This window comes from Diceros bicornis, chromosome 35, assembly GCF_020826845.1.
Source record: "Diceros bicornis minor isolate mBicDic1 chromosome 35, mDicBic1.mat.cur, whole genome shotgun sequence".
Taxonomy (NCBI): Eukaryota; Metazoa; Chordata; class Mammalia; order Perissodactyla; family Rhinocerotidae; genus Diceros; species Diceros bicornis.
The window spans coordinates 1,088,367-1,106,043 of record NC_080774.1 but is presented as its reverse complement, the minus strand read 5'-3'; the positions used below and the strand labels follow the sequence as shown (position 1 = coordinate 1,106,043).

Genomic DNA, 17,677 nt, shown 5'->3' with positions numbered 1-17,677 from the left:
TCAAGAATCTGTTTCCACCTCCCTGACCTCTGCACGCCCTCTGCTGTCCACCCTATTCACTGAAGTTATTTCAGGTGTTTATTTTTCAGCTCTGGTATCTCCGTTTAGTTCTCTTTGTTTAATAGTTTCTTTTTTCCTGTCGAGTTTCCTGCTTCATTACAACGTATTTTCGTCATGTCCTTGGGCATACTTGTTAAAGCCGCTGTAAAATCCTTGCTGCTAATTCCAGTATGTGGGTTGTCTTGGGGTTGGTATCCATGGATTATTTTTTGAGTGTGGCTCATGTTTTCTTGTTTGTGTTTTGGAGTAATTTTGAATTGGATTTTGGACGTCATGAATAGAAGGTGTAGACTCTGGGTTCTGTTATGTTCTGGGAGTATTGAGTTGAGTATTAAGTTTCACAGTTGGTTAATGTGATTGAATTGAAATTGTCAACTCTGTCTCCCGACTTACAGGCGGCACCTGAAATCTGCTTGTGGTTATGTTGCCCTGAGCTTGGATTCTTTGTGTATGTGTGGTTTAGGAGGCAGCCAGAGATGAGGGAGGGGACTGGGGGCCTCCCTGTCTCCAGCGGTCTCCTGTGGCGATTCCCCCTAGCTTCCTTCTGCTGTGGCCTCCCGTTCTCTGTCCTAGTGAGTGAGGCTTCAAGCCGGTGAGGCTCTGTCTCTGGTCTGAGTCGGTCCATCTAGCACAGATGAGCCGGCCCTCATGCCAAATGCCATAAAGCCTGAAACCTGTCCTAGGTCCCTTCCCTGCTTGCAGGTGTCCAGTCCCATTCTGTATCTGCCTACCTTTTCATATTTTTATATTTTGTCTAGACTTGATGTTTATCTGGAGTATGTTTGGTCTCATAGGAGGTACTTGGAAGTTACTGGAGGCAGAACCCTTTATCAGTTTCTTTTATTAAAAAAACCTTTTTGCTTATGTAAGTAATACATGTTCATTGTAGAACATTTGGAAAGTTTAGAAAAGTGCACACACACAAATTATAAATTACCTGTGATCCTGTACCCAGAGATAACCACTGTTCACATATTGTCTGGTTTTCAAATCATTCTTCCTCCCTCCCTCCCTCCCCCTCTCTCTTTGTCTGTCCCTCCCTCCCTCCCTCCCTCTCCTCTTCCTCCCCCATCTTCATTAAATGTAAACCACCGTGCTTATTTTCCCTTTTAATCACTCTGAAGCCTTTCCCCATGTGAGGCAGTAACCTTCAGCATGGCTGGTACTGGTGGGTTAGTGTCCATTCCTAGGGCTTCAGGCATCTACAGCCCCCTCATGGGGCAGTTACCTGTTAGGCATCTGTAACTTTTGCCTTTAAAAAGCCTTGCTAAGTAGAGTAGATATAATGGAATCCCCAGAGTAGCTAGCAGCTGTTAAACATCATCCTTAGCATTTAGTGTTATTGCAAGGATGGCTCAGAGATGTAAGAGTGAAGGGTGCCCAGACTCGGCTATTTCACACAGTTCTATATATCTAGTAGGGTGCTAACTGCAAAAATACCATTTTGAAGATCCAAGTTAATTAGATTGTTACTAATTGGGTTTTAGTGTCATTTTCTAGTAGGAAGATAATTTCAACCTTTCCTTTTATTATTCAGCTTTTTTGGGGGAGGGGATCAGTGATGACAGGCAGTATGACTGACCAGGGAGGCTAAGCTGCAGTCTTAGAGCTATGACTGATGTTCGCTGGCATCAGCCGTTTTGCTGTCATTCTGTGTGCAAAGCCAGTACGTTTCTGAAGGATTTGCACTGATCTGAAATTCCATTTAAACCCAGAATAATATATCTTCTCCAAATCCTTTTTTTTTCCTCCAGAGGTAAGTTAGAACTTTATTTATTGTATATAAATATACATTATATATGTATATTTACATACATTGGGTACATAACATTTATTTTAAAGGAATGAGGTCAGTGTTGGGACGGTTACGATAGGTTTAGTATATTTCATTCTTGTCATGCAGTTCAAGTATCAAAATTGCATTTTTCTTTTGCAGCAGCAGGCCCTCGGAGGGACCCTGGTGGCAGGGACTGGAAGTGCAGTAGAAACGGACCCCTTTAAGAGGCAGCAGGCCGGACCCCCAGCAGGTATGTCCTGGAGCACAGGCTGCAGTGGTGGCCTCAGGAACCAGGTAGCTCTTAACGTGGGAGTCACAGCGTAGTGGCCACGTGTTTCTGAAGCGTGAATGCTGAAGAACTTACTTTTGGTTAGTTTCTTTTTACTTTGAAAATTAATTTTTCTTTTGGTGACTATCAGCTAAACAAAATAGGTGAATGTGTATGTGTACTGAAGTGAGAAATTTGTCAGTTGAATGGGTGTATTCCATTTTGATTTTCTATGTGCATTTGTAGGCTCTTTACTCCCCATGATGTGATTAAAGGTAAAACCATCTGCTTTTTCAAGTTGTCATTCATTTTTTTCCAAACTGAATTTTTTCTTCAAATTATAAACTTAATACACATTTTATATAAAAGATTCAAACAGTTCAGAAGGGTGTAACTTAAGTCTGCCTCTGGTTGGGTATTATCTGCCCATTCCCTAGACACAGAGATAGCTGCTATTAACGTTTGTGCATTTTCACAGACATGATTGTGTCCACACACAAGCATTGTTACATATTTATCACTTTGAAAAATTCAGACGTGATTGTATATACACTGGTATGTCTTCAATATAGGCCATCTTTCCCAGTCATGGGCCTCATTCTTTTTGATGGCTGTATAGTATTCCATTGTATGGTGGTTCCTTCTTTATTCATCAGACCTTTGTTAGAGTTCATTTGTTAGTAGCACCTTTTTTCTCTTATAATCAACACAGGATTGAACATCTAGTGTCATATTTTTTTCTACATATTTGTCAATGTATCAGGAAAATGTGTCAAGGAAAAACTCCTAGAAATGAAATTGCTAGATCAAAGTGTATGTGTAGTTAAGTATTGGTGATGCTAAATTGCCCTTCAAAAGGATAGGGCCAGTTTTCACTCCTATCAATGGTTTCTGGTTCTCTCACATTTTGGCCGTTTTGTTAAGTGTGATTAATCTTTTAATCTTTGTTGATCTGATGGGTGAAAAATTAAATTTTTTGTTTTGATGTGGATTTCTTTAATTTTGATAAGGTTGCACAGTGTCTTTTTATGTTTATTAACCATTAGTCTGTCCCTCTGCTAGCCTTTTATATTCTTTGCTCATTTTGTCTGTCTGGTTGTTGATACTTTTCATGTTAATTTGTAAGAGCTTTCTGAATTTTGAATAAATCAACCTTTTGCCTGTTCATGTGTGTTGCAAATATTGTCTCTTAGGATGTCGCTTGTCCTTTGCTTTTTTATGATGCTTTTTCTTATATTTGCAAATTTTTAATGAAAAGAAATTATATTTATCAAACTTATCTTTTATGGCTTCTGGATTTTGGTTCATGCATAGAAAGGCCTCCCTGTGCAAAGATTATAAAAACACTTACCCATGTTTTTTCTACTACTTTTGTGGTTTTATTTTTACATCAAACTGCACCTTTTCTGAAAATTATTCTAGAGCAGTCTAAGAGACCTCGACTTGAAGTGGGTCACCAAGGGGTAGTTTTCCAGCACCCAGGGGTGAATACAGGAGTTCCTCTTCAGCAGTTAATGCCGACAGTTCAAGGTAAGACCCAGCGCCAGAACTAGATCTTTTAGCTCAGAAAGAGGGAGTACAGAGAGGTCTTAAAACCAACCTCAGACTAAACTGTGTGTAGTCGAGGCAGCATATTTGAAGTGGTTTCTGAAATTGGGATGTTCCTCTGAGTCCCAATTAAGATGGTGTAAAGAAACCCTTGGAGACCAGTTCTTGTCACTTTAATGGAGCCACACGTCTTGTTGTCCTCAAGCTTGTCTCCAATTTTCACTCTTGTTTTTCCTAATTGCCGCTGTGGTAGGGACACCCTGTGGTTGTTTGATGCCTGTTCTGCTTTGATGCTAACTTGCAAAGGTCAAGCGCCTTTCTTTCCTTTTCTGTGCACTCATTTATAACCTTAGATCTAATATAACACGAATTTCCTGCCAGTTCAGTTTCCCATTTGAGTGTGTGATGGTTCTCGGTGATGGGTCTGTGACAAGCATTAGGATGTGAAATCTGACTCACTTGGTAGGATGCTTCTGAACTCTGAAGTCAGTGCTGGTGGGGTGTTTCCTGTCTTGCAGGAGGAATGCCTCCTGCCCCTCAGGCCGCTCAGCTCGTGGGACAGAAGCAAAGCCAGCAGCAGTACGACCCCTCCACGGGGCCTCCGGTGCAGAATGCCGCCAGCTTGCACACTCCGCCGCCGCAGCTCCCCGGCAGGCTGCCCCTGGCCGGCCTCCCCACTGCGCCTCTCCCGTCAGCGCTGCAGTTTTCACAGCAGCCGCAGGTGGTAGAGCCTCAGGCACAGCTCCAAATCCCAGTGAGGACTCAGCAGGCAAATGCCCCTGTCCCTGCGCCCCTGCCCAGCCAGCTTCCCGCGCCTCCTCCGCAGCCTGCGCAGCCAGCCCTCCACGCCCCGACGCCTGGGAAGGTGCAGGTGCAGGCCCCTCAGCTTTCATCCCAGCCCCAGGTACTCTGGGCCTCGTTCTGTCGGTTAGAAAGGAAGAAAAGATAAGGCCTGCGTTTGCCAGGGTGCTGTGCTGTGCTGTGCTGTAATCTGCACGCTTTCTCTTAGCAGTTTACTGTCACACTTTAGAACAGTTAGTTAATTCACCAGTTGCAACCTGATTTTATTTGGCTCTGTAATCGTAGTTATCATTATTAAAATATCAGGAAACAACGGGATTCTTATTGGTCCTCTCAGTACAGGGAGCCACGCGAAGGGCCTTGTGTCCTTTGTCCCGCTTGATGTGCTGAGAACCTCAGAGGTGGGTGGCAGGAGCCCATTTAACCAGGGCAGGAGCGAAGGCTTGGGGATGCCGGACTTCCAGGGCCGTAGCTGTGATGAGCCGTCCAGTCTGGCTTGCCCCGGCTCCTAACCATCCACCAGACTCCCTCCCAGGCACCTTTCTTTCCCCTTCCTGGATATTCTGTCTGCCCTCTACAAACCTGGGCGAACATTGCTGACTAGGCTTGATGTACGTTTCAGGTATTGATAATGCCCCTCCTCCTCCACTAATTAATTTGACCCAGATGCCTTTTTTGGAATGTAGACCGTAAACTGTTGTGCCTAAAGAGTAGTGAGTCCTCGAAGTGCCAGCATGAGCTGTCTAGAGCACCCAAGGGGACAGTAGGGAGCGTTTTCAGAGAATTGTCTCAGCAGCATGTGATCGAGCCCGCTTAAGAAAAACCTCCGTTTTCTCTCGCCGTCCCTCATTAACAAGAGGATTTCCTAGGTGGGCTTTGAGTTCAGTTCTTTCTGGTTAATTGACATTCGTGGCAAAGTTTGGTCTTCTATAATAATGGAGTAGTAAGAGTCAGAGCTACCTTTTATTCACCACCTACCTGGTGTCAGGTGCTATAATGAGCACTTTATCCACATTATTTTATTCCCTCTACCTAGCCAACCCTGTGAGGTAGAATCTTTATTATCCCCATTTTACCCACGAAAAGACTGAGGCCAGAGAGGCTGCATCACCTGGCAAGATCGCACAGCCAGTGACTGGAGGAGCTGTGATTTGCACCTGGGTTGGTTGGGGAGCTTTTCCTGCAGGTCCACGTTGAAGCCCTGGCTACACTCACCTTGAGAAGGAGATGTCTTGCCAGGGCAGCTGAGCCTTTCTAGGCCATTGCTGGCTTTAGATGTTGGTGGAGACAAGTGCTTCTGTTTTGAACACTTACTTTCATGGAGCCTGTGCTGACTTCAAGCAGCACTGAGGTTTTTCTTGGATTCCTATACCTCCCCTTGTTGGAAGGATCAGCTGTGGAACATGATTTGTAAAAAGCTCCTTACAAAAGCCATAGAAACCTGTTCCTTCTAGATTGGGTAGGGGTTGGCAAACTTTTTCTGTAAAGGGCTACAAAGAGAGGAGCATAGAGATATTTTAGGCTTTGTAGGCCCTGTGGTTTCTTTTGCAGTCACTCAGCTCTGCTGTTGAAGGGTGAAGGCAGCCCCAGAGCGTGCAGATGAGTGGCGTGGCCAGTAGAATTTTCTTTCCAAAAGTATACAGCTGGTGATAGTTTGCCGACCCTGAGGTAGGAGGAAATTACTGGGTGTGAAGACAGAAACCGCACGCCATAAAAGGCACGTCCTTGGATATAGAGAGAGTGTATTACTTGGTGTCTTCTCCATATTCCAGGTTAGAAACGTGCTGCATTTTGCTTCCGTCTGTCCTCAGCCCTCTCACTTTGTAGCAATGCCTTGCCTTCCCTGGTCTCTGCTCCCCCACTTCCTCCCCAACAGAATCCTATGTGAATTTAACTTCATCTTGAGTCAAGGTGGGAGGGGTTCCTTTAGTTTTCTGTTACTAAAAAAAAATAGGAGAGGGGCCGGCCCTGTGACGTAGTGGTTAAGTTCAGTGTGCTCCACTTCGGTGGCTCACTTCGTGAGTTCGGATCCTGGGAGTGGACCTACACCACTCGTCAGCCGTTCTGTGGCGGGTGACCCACATAAAAATAGAAGAAGATTGGCACAGATGTTAGCTCAGGGCTAATCTTCCTCCAGCAAAAAAAGAGGAAGATTGGCAACAGATGTTAGCTCAGGGCCAATCTTCATCACCAAAAAAAAATAAATAAAAAAAACGGGAGAAAAAGCTGGAAAAAGCAAAAGAAAAGAAAAAGCTTACATGAGATAAGACAAAATGTGAAAACAGTTTATAATGAGCTCTATGTGGTTTTGTGGAGTAAGAAGATTTATTATTTTATGCAGACAAGGTTTGGTCTTGGTGTTATTGTGGTTGGAGGATGTGATTCATTTGTTTGTGTGCATTGCTGTGGAGGGGGAGGCATTGGTGCATTCCCCTCCTCAGCGATGCTGTCTCTGGCATTTGGGTGCTGGGAGCTGAGCTGAAGTCTTGTCTTCACCTGCTCACCTGTTTTATACCTGCTAGACGGCGGTGCCTGTGAGACCACCTGTGGACCCCGCCCAGTCCTGTCAGCGGCCCCCGCCTACCTCGTCTTCTGCATCCATCGCTCCCACAAGCAGCTTGGGCTCGGGACCCTCACCTGCGCGGGCCTCTCCAGTGAATAGACCCTCCTCAGCAGCCAACAAGTCACTGTCTCCAGTCACCTCCCGGTCCCCGGGGGCAGCTGTGTCGGCCCCCCCCAAACCGCAGAGCCCAGCTCAAAATGCTGCCCCACCTCAAGATGGTTCTCAGGATAAGCTGGCAGAACAAATAGCACTGGTAAGTGCACTTAAAATTTTTTTTTAAGTGCTCAAGAAGATGGTAAAATGTATCCCAGTTTGTGGAATGCATTTGATTTTGGTTTCTAAGGAAGCAGTAGTTTAAAACGGAATAGCTGATAGTAAGGACAATTGAACATGGTTTGTGACCTGTAGAAACCAAGATTAAAACCAAGTAGTTTGACTTGTCTTGGTGGAAGTAAACCCGTGTGGAGGTGAAGTCAGCGGTCTTGGGCTGCTTTCCCTGCAGGCTCTAGGAGAGGGCAGGGGGGCGAGAGTGTGGTGCAGGCTGAGGAGCTCAGTGTCAGCGCTGGGGCTCAGAGCTGAGCCCACCGGCGCTGCCCAGGCTGATGTGGGTCACGGTCTAGCACTTAAGTTAGTGCTTACTGTTTGTTGGGTGACTGAGCAGTTATTTTGTTCATCTTCATTAGGGGAATTAAAAGAAACATGTCCAAATAGGTAGGATATCATAAACCCAGCGTTCCCATTACCCAGTTCTAACACAGTGATCAGTACGTGGCCAGTCTTATTTGATCTGTTCCTCCCCCTTCCAGATGATTTTGAAACAAATTCCAGGCCTGTATTGTTTCCTTTGTGTGTGCGTGGTCTCTGAGTTCTGTTCCGTGTTTCTGAGACGGGGCAGGACTGTGGCCTCAGCTTCTTCTAAGGCTTCTGGGAGGTCGCATGCCCGTTCCTCTGACCTCTTATAGAACCACTTTCGACCTTTGTGTTCAAGTCTTCCCTCTCTTGCTGAGACTTTCACACAAAGGGTTTCATGAATTCGAGGTCTGAATTAGTGGAACAAACTTAATAATTACATGCTGGACACTGCCTCACCCCCTACACTCCTTGCAGGAAAACCAGATCCATCAGCGAATAGCAGATTTAAGGAAAGAAGGCCTGTGGTCAGTGAGGCGGCTGCCGAAACTGCAGGAGGCCCCGCGCCCAAGATCGCACTGGGACTACCTGCTGGAGGAGGTGCAGTGGATGGCCACGGACTTTGCCCAGGAGAGGAGGTGGAAGGTGGCTGCTGCCAAGAAGGTAGGTGTGGAATACAGGCAAGCGCGGTTCTCAGTGCTCATTTGGTGGTGATGGGAATTTAAAGTGCTCTAAACAGTAGGTCTCCCAGACCAACTCTCTAAGGTTTTTGACTCATAACGGATATGAAGAATATTTTGTGGGCCGGCCCCGTGGCTTAGCGGTTAAGTGCGGGCTCTCCGCTGCTGGCGGCCCGGGTTCGGAACCCAGGCACGCATTGATGCACTGCTTCTCCGGCCATGCTGAGGCCGTGTCCCACATACAGCAACTAGAAGGATGTGCAGCTATGACATACAACTATCTACTGGCGCTTTGGGGGGAAAAAATAAATAAATAAAATCTTTAAAAAAAAAAAAAGAATATTTTGCTATTGTCTAGAAAGTAACTGTGCTGTGTAATTCACTTCTGAGGAGATGTCTTCAGAGCTCCAGCGTGCACTGTTGGGAAAAAACATGTCTTCCCCTGCGGCAGTTGTGGCGTGGGATTTAGGTGCCTTTTCTTGCCAGTCTCGCCTGGCAGTTGGAATGAGGATGCCTGCAGCCCCCCAGATCCGGGCTGGTGCTGAGAATTTATGTCCTTCTCATTGTTCCCAAAGCAGGCACCCAGTCCTGGGGAGAACCCCTGGGAGGTGCTCTTGCCAATACTAGGAACCTGCAAAGTGACAGGTTTCTAGAACTCTTAGGTCTCAGAGTGTGAAGCAGCTGTCTTTCTGTCCATGTAAGTAGCCCCGGGCCTGCTGCTTCTCCAGTGATGCATCACTGCATCACCGTCTCTACTCCTCAGCACCTAGACACTGTCTTCATATTTCCTGCACTCTCAGGACGGGGATTGAGCCTGTGTGCCCTGCCTGTCACCTCCCTCCCCTGAATTCTGCCCATCAGTTTCCCGACGTAGGTTTGGCAGAGGAAAGCCGAGACCTTGGGAGAACAGTGGGGTCTGAGTGTTAAGTCAGGTTCATGGAAATTTCAGAAGAAACCCAGATTGCTCCTTAAGCACTTCCTTTTTCACAAAGGAGGATGGTCCTGAGCATGTGAACATGGGCTGGGCAGGGTGGTGGGTGGGGGACGAGGGGCATAGGACGCATGCTGAGGAGCAGGGCTGAGGGGCAGCTGAGCTGTGGCCGAGTGCTGCCCTCCTCACGTTGTCCCTCCTCCCCCGGGACAGACAGGCAAGAGGCTGAACAGGTAGCTTTGTGCGAGGGGTGTGCGTCAACCACGAGTGTGGGAGGGAGGCCATGTCAGCAGTGTCCCCGTGGCTTGCAGCATGTTTCTTGGCCCAGAATCAGGGGGCTGGCGGCTGTGCTGTGCTCAGGGCTCAGAATGTGTTCATTTTTAAGTTACTTCTCAGCACCTTTTTGAGGTACTACTGGTGGGGATGTAAAGAGTATAAGTACTGGAAAGCAGTTTGGCAGTTTAATGCAAAAGTCTTAAAAGTGAATTATCCCAACCTAACATTTTTCATACCTAGGATTAAGTAAATCTTGCTGCAGTCATGCAGTGGAGATCATACCCATTAAAAATGATGTTGATCTATGTTTGTTCATAGAAAGATGTTAATCATATATTAAATGGGGGAAGAAGAGTGTAGCACGCTATGGTGTTCCATTTTGGAGAAAAATATGTGTATTTAGTAAGATAAAACTTTCTGGAAAAGTCCAGCAGAATGTCGGCACTGGTTTTTGCTTGTAGTAGCATTTCTCTGGCGTGCCCTGAGAGCAGATGAGGGTGCATCTCTCTGCGAATTATACATCGTTACGGGCTGAGAAGATTTTTAAGAAACTTTATGGATGTTTTTTCTTATAGCATGATGTAGAGCACAACATAAAGCTCTCGAACTTTTGTTTACTAGCTCGTCCGGACCGTGGCACGCCATCATGAGGAAAAGAAGCTTCGTGAGGAGAAGGGAAGGAAAGAAGAGCAGAGCCGACTGAGACGCATAGCTGCCTCAACCGCTAGAGAAATAGAATATTTCTGGTCAAATATTGAACAGGTAAACTCTCAGATTTTAGTAGGGTCCTGGAAACGTAGGCTGTGGCGGGGCTGTGAGGCTGCCTTCTGAACAGCGCCTGACTGAGTAAGTGATGGAGAACCGCAAGGCAGGTGGCGCCTGCAGAGTCACTTAGAAAGGCTGCTTCTGGACCGTTGGCTCGTTAGAAGAGTTGGTTCTTCCTCTGCATGTGTTTCTCTGCGTGTGGAAACGCATGTCAACTGTAACCCACGTGCTGTGATGTTGGTGAGCCTTCATGAGGGGCTCTTCAAATAGTTCTTTTTAGTGTTAGTGCAAGTCACTAAAGGCAGCTTATTTCCAGAATGGCTGCTCTGTCTCGATTCCTTTTTTAAAAAATCCTCATCTTACCGCCTGATAGAATTTGGGCAGAATGCAGTGAGATACCAAATAAATGAAAAAGTACCAAACTGAGAATTTCTTTTTGAAGTAATTTGAAATAAGGTTGGGACAACTGTGCTTTTTAGACTATATGTGTGAGTTTTAATGTTTTCATGTATAGAACTTCTATGATTTACATCCTTAATAACATGCTTGTTTAACTTTTTGTATTTAGGTTGTAGAAATAAAACTACAAGTAGAGTTGGAAGAAAAAAGGAAAAAGGCTTTAAATTTACAGAAAGTTTCCAGAAGAGGTATGGTCTTTTTAAAAAAAGCCTGAACCTTTTTTGGCTTGTACTTTGTTCCAATTCCCTGCTTGCCGGGGACCTTGTGACATGGTGGCTTCCCAGGGAGGTCATTTGCTCCTCAGCCATTTGTGAACATCTGGTCTGCCTGATGGTTACGTTTCTCTTCGTGTAGCTGTCTTAGCTGTAGATTTCAGTTCTTCTGAGATTTGCTAGTGTGAGTCAGCACCCCAAGTTGATTAACTTTGGGGCACTCTCAGAATTGAGGTTCTGAGCCTGTCCCCTACAGCCAGTCAGGTGAACTCCCTAGGCATGTGCTCCCCATGGGATCCCTCTGTATCTTTCTGGTGCACTGCCTCTGCAGTGGCCGCCTCCTCATTGGACACCTTGATGTGGGCCAGGCACCAATGGAGGTGGCCTTTGCTGGGGGCAGCATAATGCCTCTCATCTTACTGATGAGGAAACTAAGGTGGAGAGGTGGGCACTGCTGAAAGTCATGGAACTATAAAACCATACAAATCATAAAAAAGAATCTGTTGTTTAGCTCCTCTGTCCCTCTCCAGAACAGAGACTTCTGGGTTCCTGCGGAGGCATCAGCACTGAAAGCTGAGAGCCACCAGTGCTCTTTGTGGGTATAGAGGCGCGGGCTGGTGCTGTGCTGCTGCCCTTGGTTACCAGAAGGAAGCAGGTGGAATTCGCTTTTACTGTCTTTTCCTCACATAGAGGAGAGGTTAGCAGGGTGTGGCCTAGACAGGCAGCGGTGCCCTTGACACTTGTGAAGAATGTCACCTTCTCCACAGCTTTAGTGAAAACACAAATCATGTTACCTGTCTCTTCAGGAAAAGAGTCGAGACCTAGGGGACTTGATACATTACCGGAAAATTTTCTGGTAAGTTCAGGACTGTTACTGCACTGTGTAAGAGAGTGGAAGCAATGTAAAAAAAATATAATGTCTGATAAAATGGAGTTACTTGTTTTTATCTGGAGAAACTTGCAGATTATGAATAATTATTATTCCCTTTCATTTTAAAATCAGTCTTCTTTGGGGAAAAAGCTGGTTCTTGATAGCTTTAGGCTCACGTGGGGTATTAATTTGGCGATTGGGGACGATGCAGCTGAATCTTCAGTGTAAATCCAGCAGTGACTGTGGATTTACACAGCCTGTGAACACTACCCAGAGCCTCTCCCGTGACTGGAGGCAGACGAAGGCCAGCATGCTTGTCACAGGCTCACTGCTGTCCTCCTAGGTGCATGTTAAACAGACATTTCTGCTTTGGTTTTCCATTCTGGGTTTTAAGATCTCATGTTTGTGATTTTTATTCTGTGTTTCAGGATTCGGGAATATCTGGAAGAAAAAGAAAAGCTAGCACATCTTTAACTGATGACGAAGGTCTGTCCTCCTGGTGTCTTTTTGCTGTTTGCAGGGCCCTCTGAAGTCACAAGTGGAGTGTTCACTCAATGCTGCCAGCGTGTCTAGTACAGCCTAGACCAGAGACCCTGGTGGCCCAGTGACTTGTGTCGTTGGGGACCGGGTGCCTTGTTGGGCAGTGGGGGGTTTGCAGTGAAGAAATGAGGAGTCGGACTGTGGAGGAGAGAGAGTGTAGGACTGTGTGTGTGCACGCGTTTGTTTGTAAGGGAGGAGAGGCAGTAAGTGGTGATGGGAAGGAGCCAGCTGAGAGGGGCTGAGGCTGGCGTGAGAGAAGGTGCAGTTTTCCTGGCAAGGCCCCAGGCAGCCAGGGCTTATGCTCAGTTGGAGAGGTGGCCCATCGACAGGCGGAGTTCTGCTGCTGGTGCTGGTGGACTCTCTTCTCTGCCAAGAGCCCGGTTTCTGTTGGGAGGGTGGCACCGGGTGCAGGCCTGAAGCTGGTGTGAGATGATAGCTGCGCAGGACGGGAGCCGGGCTGAGGGAACGGTAAGCTGCGCGGCAGCCGGGCCTCTTGGAGATAGGCAGTGACAGACTCAGTGACGCCAGACAGCGTGCTTGTGGGTTTTCTGCAGCAGGGCTCAGCAGGTGGACTAGAGGTTTCACCTCACTCCATGTTTTGGCCTGAGTAGGTCTGTTGTGTAGGGAAAACTAGGCTGTACTTCACACCCTGAGAGGGAAGAGAGAGTGTGGTCCCCAGGTTCCTGCTCACTTAATAAACTGTCATTTCCACATTTAATCTGATAAATTAAAAGGCTTAGTTTTAACTTCTTTAATAGCTGTGTGAAACAATTTGGAAGCCTTGTAGTGTTTCATGAATAATTGAAAAGAGTAGGAAGTAAAGTCTACCTCACTGACGTTTGATGATAACCATTTCAGTGGAAGATGAGGAGGAGACAATTGAAGAGGAAGAAGCAAATGAAGGGGTTGTGGATCACCGCACAGAACTGTCTAATTTAGCCAAAGAAGGTAGGCTCCGAGTGTCCTGCGGAAATGCTTTGTTCAATATAGGATACGTACAAAAGAACCTGTGAAAGACGTGTAAGATCCATTCAGTGCCAGTGTAACCTGCCACACTGTCCAGCGTGAGAGAGAGCGCTTGAGTGCCCGTGTGCCCATTCCCACCGCCTCTTTGCTCTGGGAGGTGACTCCCATGCTGGATCTTTTTTTTTTTTTTTTTTTTTTTAAAGATTTTATTTATTTATTTTTCCCCCCAAAGCCCCAGCAGATAGTTGTATGTCATAGCTGCACATCCCTCCAGTTGCTGTATGTGGGACGCGGCCTCAGCATGGCCGGAGAAGCGGTGCGTCGGTGCACGCCCGGGATCCGAACCCGGGCCGCCAGCAGCGGAGCGCGTACACTTAACTGCTAAGCCACCGGGCCGGCCCTCCATGCTGGATCTTGCCTTTATCGTTCCCTCGGTTCTATTGTTTTCCTGTCACCTATGTATAGTAGTGAAAATAGCGCTTCGCTTGCACCGAGGGAACTTCATATACACGGAATCATGCTGTGGGTTCAGCCACTTCCTTTGTTCACTCAGCTCTTCTGCTCCCGTGTTTTGTCCGCATGGTTGTGTCTTGCTGTGAATTCATTAATTCTCACCGCTGAACAGTGTTGCATGGGTGAACGGTCACAGATGATTGATTGTGCTGTTGGTGGGCATGTGGGTTGTTTCCCTGTTTTTGCCCTGACAAACAAGGCTGCCGTGATTGCTGGTGTTTCCCCGTGCATATGGGTGTGGTTGGAGGGCGTGCACACACGTGGTCAGCTTTACTCAGGCCAAATTCTGGTTAGAGTGTCGTACCAAGTTCCACGTCTCGGGAGCCCCTGATGTTCTCCGTCTAGAACATCTTTGCCAGTCTGGTGGCTGGGAAGTGGCGTCCCTTTGTGGTTGTGGATGTGTTTCTCTGATAACTGATGAGGTGCAGCATCTTTTCATGGGTTTCCTCTTCTGTCTTTGCTGTTTTGGTTTTGGGTTTTCTTTTCCTTGTTGACTCATAGTGTTCTTTTTTTATCCTGGACATGATCCTTTGTCCATCATATGTGGTGCAGTAACGTTTTTCTAGCTCATGGTGTGTCTTCATTCTATTTATGGTACCTTTTTTTTCGCTGAGGAAGATTGGCCCTGGGTTAACATCTGTGCCCATCTTCCTCTACTTTAAATGGGACACTGTTACAGCGTGCCTCGATGAGTGGTGCGTAGGTCCACACCCGGGATACGAACCTGCGAATCCCGGGCCGCCGAAGCAGAGCGCGCAGACTTAACCACTACGCCACTGGGCTGGCCCCTCTTTATGATACCTTTTGATGAAGAGGTGTTCTTAATTTTAGTGTAGTTGAATTTATCAATCGCATTAAAAAAATCCTTTTTACCTCAAGGTCATAAGGATGTCTTCTGTATCATCTAAAAATTTTTATTTTTATTCTCATGTCGATGTCTTTAGTCCATCAAGAATTGCTCTTATCTGTAGTGTGAAATAAATGCACTTTCTTTTTTTCCCCAAAGGATAAGTCATTGTCCCAGTGACATGTGAAAAGCCTGTCTTTCCTCACTGATATTCAATGCTAGCTCAGACACAAGTCAGTGAAGTTTCCGGATATGCATGGCTCTCTCCAGGCCCTTTATTGTTTTATTGGTCAGTTTATATCAATACCACACTCTCTTAATTACTCTGGCTTTATAATAATTCTTGAGATCTGGTTAGATAAGTCCTTCTACCTAGTTCTTTTTTAGAAGAGTCTTGACTACTTTGGGCCTATTGCAGATACACCTCAGAATCAGCTCATCTAATTTCACAGAAAAGCAGTTGGGAATTTTGATTCGAATTTAGTTGAGTTAATGGGTGTTCAGTGAGAATTGTACCTTTGTGAAGTTGAGCTTTTCAAATCTGTGATCAAAATACACCTCCATTTACTTAGGTCTTCTTAAACAGCTTTCAGTAAAATGTTATGATGGCATATTTTTTATTAGATTTATTTCTAGGTACATTGTATTTCTTGAAGTTGAAGTAAGCGGTATGTTTTTTAAAATCGTGTTTAAAATTTATTGCTAGTATGTAGAAATGCAGTTGATTTTTATTTATTGATCTTATATCCAGCAGCTTTGCTGTTCTCTTGATCAATTCTGTGTATACAGTCTCTTCATGTCTGAAGAATGAGTTTTTCTTTTGTAATCCTGGTACTTCTATTACTTGCAGTAAAGCGTAGAATTAGAGGTGCGGATGGTGGACGCCTTGGGCTTGTTCTTGATTTGAGAGGCAACATTTTCACCCAGAGAGGCAGTATGTTGTGTTGGTTAGTCCTAATTGCTTGGTTCAAATCCAGTGTCCATTCACTTCTTCTCTTAGCCTTTTAGTTACACTTGTTTTTGGAATTGTTGTTGTGGTAGCTTTCTGACCGCAGTGTGCATCCTTGACTTGTTAGGGTTTGTATCGACTTAGTGCTGTAGTGCGTCTCCCTCTTTCTGTCGGCCGGGAATTGGAAGCCGCCTGGCTGGGTGGTTCTGGCTCGGGTCTGTTGAAGATGCTGTCGTCAGAAGGCTTGGCTTCCATTCCACGTGGGCTTGCCTTGCTTGCTGGCAGGCTGTGGGTAGGCAAGCCCAGTTCCTTGCACAGGGACTTCTCTGTGGTGCTGTTTGAGCATCCACGTGGCATTGTGGCATGGTGGCCGGTCTCCCCAGAGCTCCCCAGGCTCTTACAGCTGAGTCTTGCAAACCACTCCCTGTCATTTCACATCATCTAGCAGTCACCTAGGCTAGCCCTGGCCAGCGTGGGAGGGGACTGACCAGGCTGTGACCACCAGGAGGTGATGTCTGTGATGCTGAGTCTTTATCCATTCACAGAGCATGCTTGTTCTCATTGAGGTCTCCTCTTTTGCCTCTAAAGGCTCTCAGGAGCCTTTTAGCATTCTCTTCATGTAGATGTTGTGCATTTTAAAAAGTTTAATTCTAAGTATTTAATTTCTGTCTGAATGGAGTCTTTTCTCCCAGTATCTCTTCTAAGTGGTTTATATATGTGAAGCCTATTGATTTCTGTGTATTAAGTTTGTTCCAGGACACCTTACTGAATTATCTTATTATTGTAGTCATTTTTCAGTTGTTTCTTCTGATTTTTTCTAGTTAGATAGCCGTTATATGATGTATATGTATATACTCCAGCATTTTGTTGTGAAAACATTCGGACATACAGAAAATTTGAAAGGACCTCGTCAGGAACACCCACATACCCGCCACCTAGATCATACAGTTGATTTCACTTGGCTTCATCACGTATCTGCCCATCAAGCCAGTATGATGGGTATTTTAAATCAGGAGCAGATGAAATCACTGGATTCTTATTAGTCTTAGATGAACAGTGCCTTTGATATTGTTCTTTTGGGCTACTTCAGTGTGGCATTTGTTATTTTGGCCACAAACTTTATTGACGTATAATACACATGCAGAAAAGTTCACATCATCACAAGTATGCAGCTCAGTTACAGTGCTTTCCCTAGATTACAGCTGACACCGTGCGGAGCTGTGTTTGAACGTAAATCTGAGTCTGAGTTTCTGATTGCTCCTCTGGACAGGCTCATGGAAGTGGGAAGTACTGAGGTCAGAGGGTGTGAAATTTTAAAGCTCTTTAGCTTTCCATCCTGGTTTCCTGAAAAATGAAGCCAGTTGATCCCATTACCTTCTGTGTTTGAGAGTATCTCATTCATTCTACTCTTCCAACACGCTGATGTTTAGGATGGTTGCTAATTTGATAGAGGACAAATGGTGCGCTAACTGATGTCTAGAGATGCTCAGTTAAAAAATACGTTATGAGCCTTTATAGTGTTTTGTGTGTGACACAGCTCCATATCCTTTGCCCATTGTGACTGAGGCTTTAGTGGGGTGGGTTTTTTAATCAGTTAGGGTGAGCTCCATATACAAAAAGTATAAATCTTTCATCACACTCTTTGAACATTTTTTCTGTTTTATTTTGTTTGATTTTATTTGAAGTTTTACATTTTTATGTATCATATCCACCAATTGTTTTTCATCAGTAGTAGTATGTATTATTCTGTAGGTCTAACTGTACATTTATTAGATTATTTCAGAAATATTTCTTCTTTTATGAATAAAAATTGAGTTTCTTCCTTTCATTTCAAAGATTCTCATCTTTACAAAGAAAATATTTTAGACCTTGTATCAGTAATGTGCAGTCATTAGATTTTGAAAAAAATAAATGTACTTTTAGAAAATAATATGCTTTTCCTAAGGAATTATGTAAAGCCAGGAAAAGGAATATGTGTGAAAGGGCCTTGCCCTTCCTGCGGCCCTCCTGGCGTGTTTTCT

The 17,677-nt window shown here is 45.4% G+C and overlaps 1 protein-coding gene across 18 annotated transcripts in view; it reads left to right on the top strand.

The window, feature by feature from the left end:
• The window catches only part of EP400 (E1A binding protein p400), a 126,378-nt gene that overhangs the window by 27,805 nt on the left and 80,896 nt on the right, over positions 1–17,677 (top strand). For 9 of the 18 annotated variants that reach the window (XR_009216824.1, XM_058531194.1, XM_058531197.1 and 6 more), the window contains 10 exons: positions 1,997–2,087; positions 3,528–3,635; positions 4,172–4,557; positions 6,977–7,270; positions 8,125–8,310; positions 10,156–10,296; positions 10,868–10,946; positions 11,738–11,826; positions 12,270–12,327; positions 13,240–13,329. Coding sequence is in view for 17 of the 18 variants with exons in the window: in XM_058531194.1 (XP_058387177.1) it covers positions 1,997–2,087; positions 3,528–3,635; positions 4,172–4,557; positions 6,977–7,270; positions 8,125–8,310; positions 10,156–10,296; positions 10,868–10,946; positions 11,738–11,826; positions 12,270–12,327; positions 13,240–13,329 (1,522 nt within the window). In the remaining variant the exon portion in view is untranslated. The remainder of the gene's footprint in view (positions 1–1,996; positions 2,088–3,527; positions 3,636–4,171; positions 4,558–6,976; positions 7,271–8,124; positions 8,311–10,155; positions 10,297–10,867; positions 10,947–11,737; positions 11,827–12,269; positions 12,328–13,239; positions 13,330–17,677) is intronic. The other 9 variants (XM_058531198.1, XM_058531203.1, XM_058531191.1 and 6 more) reach the window with 5 other exon arrangements.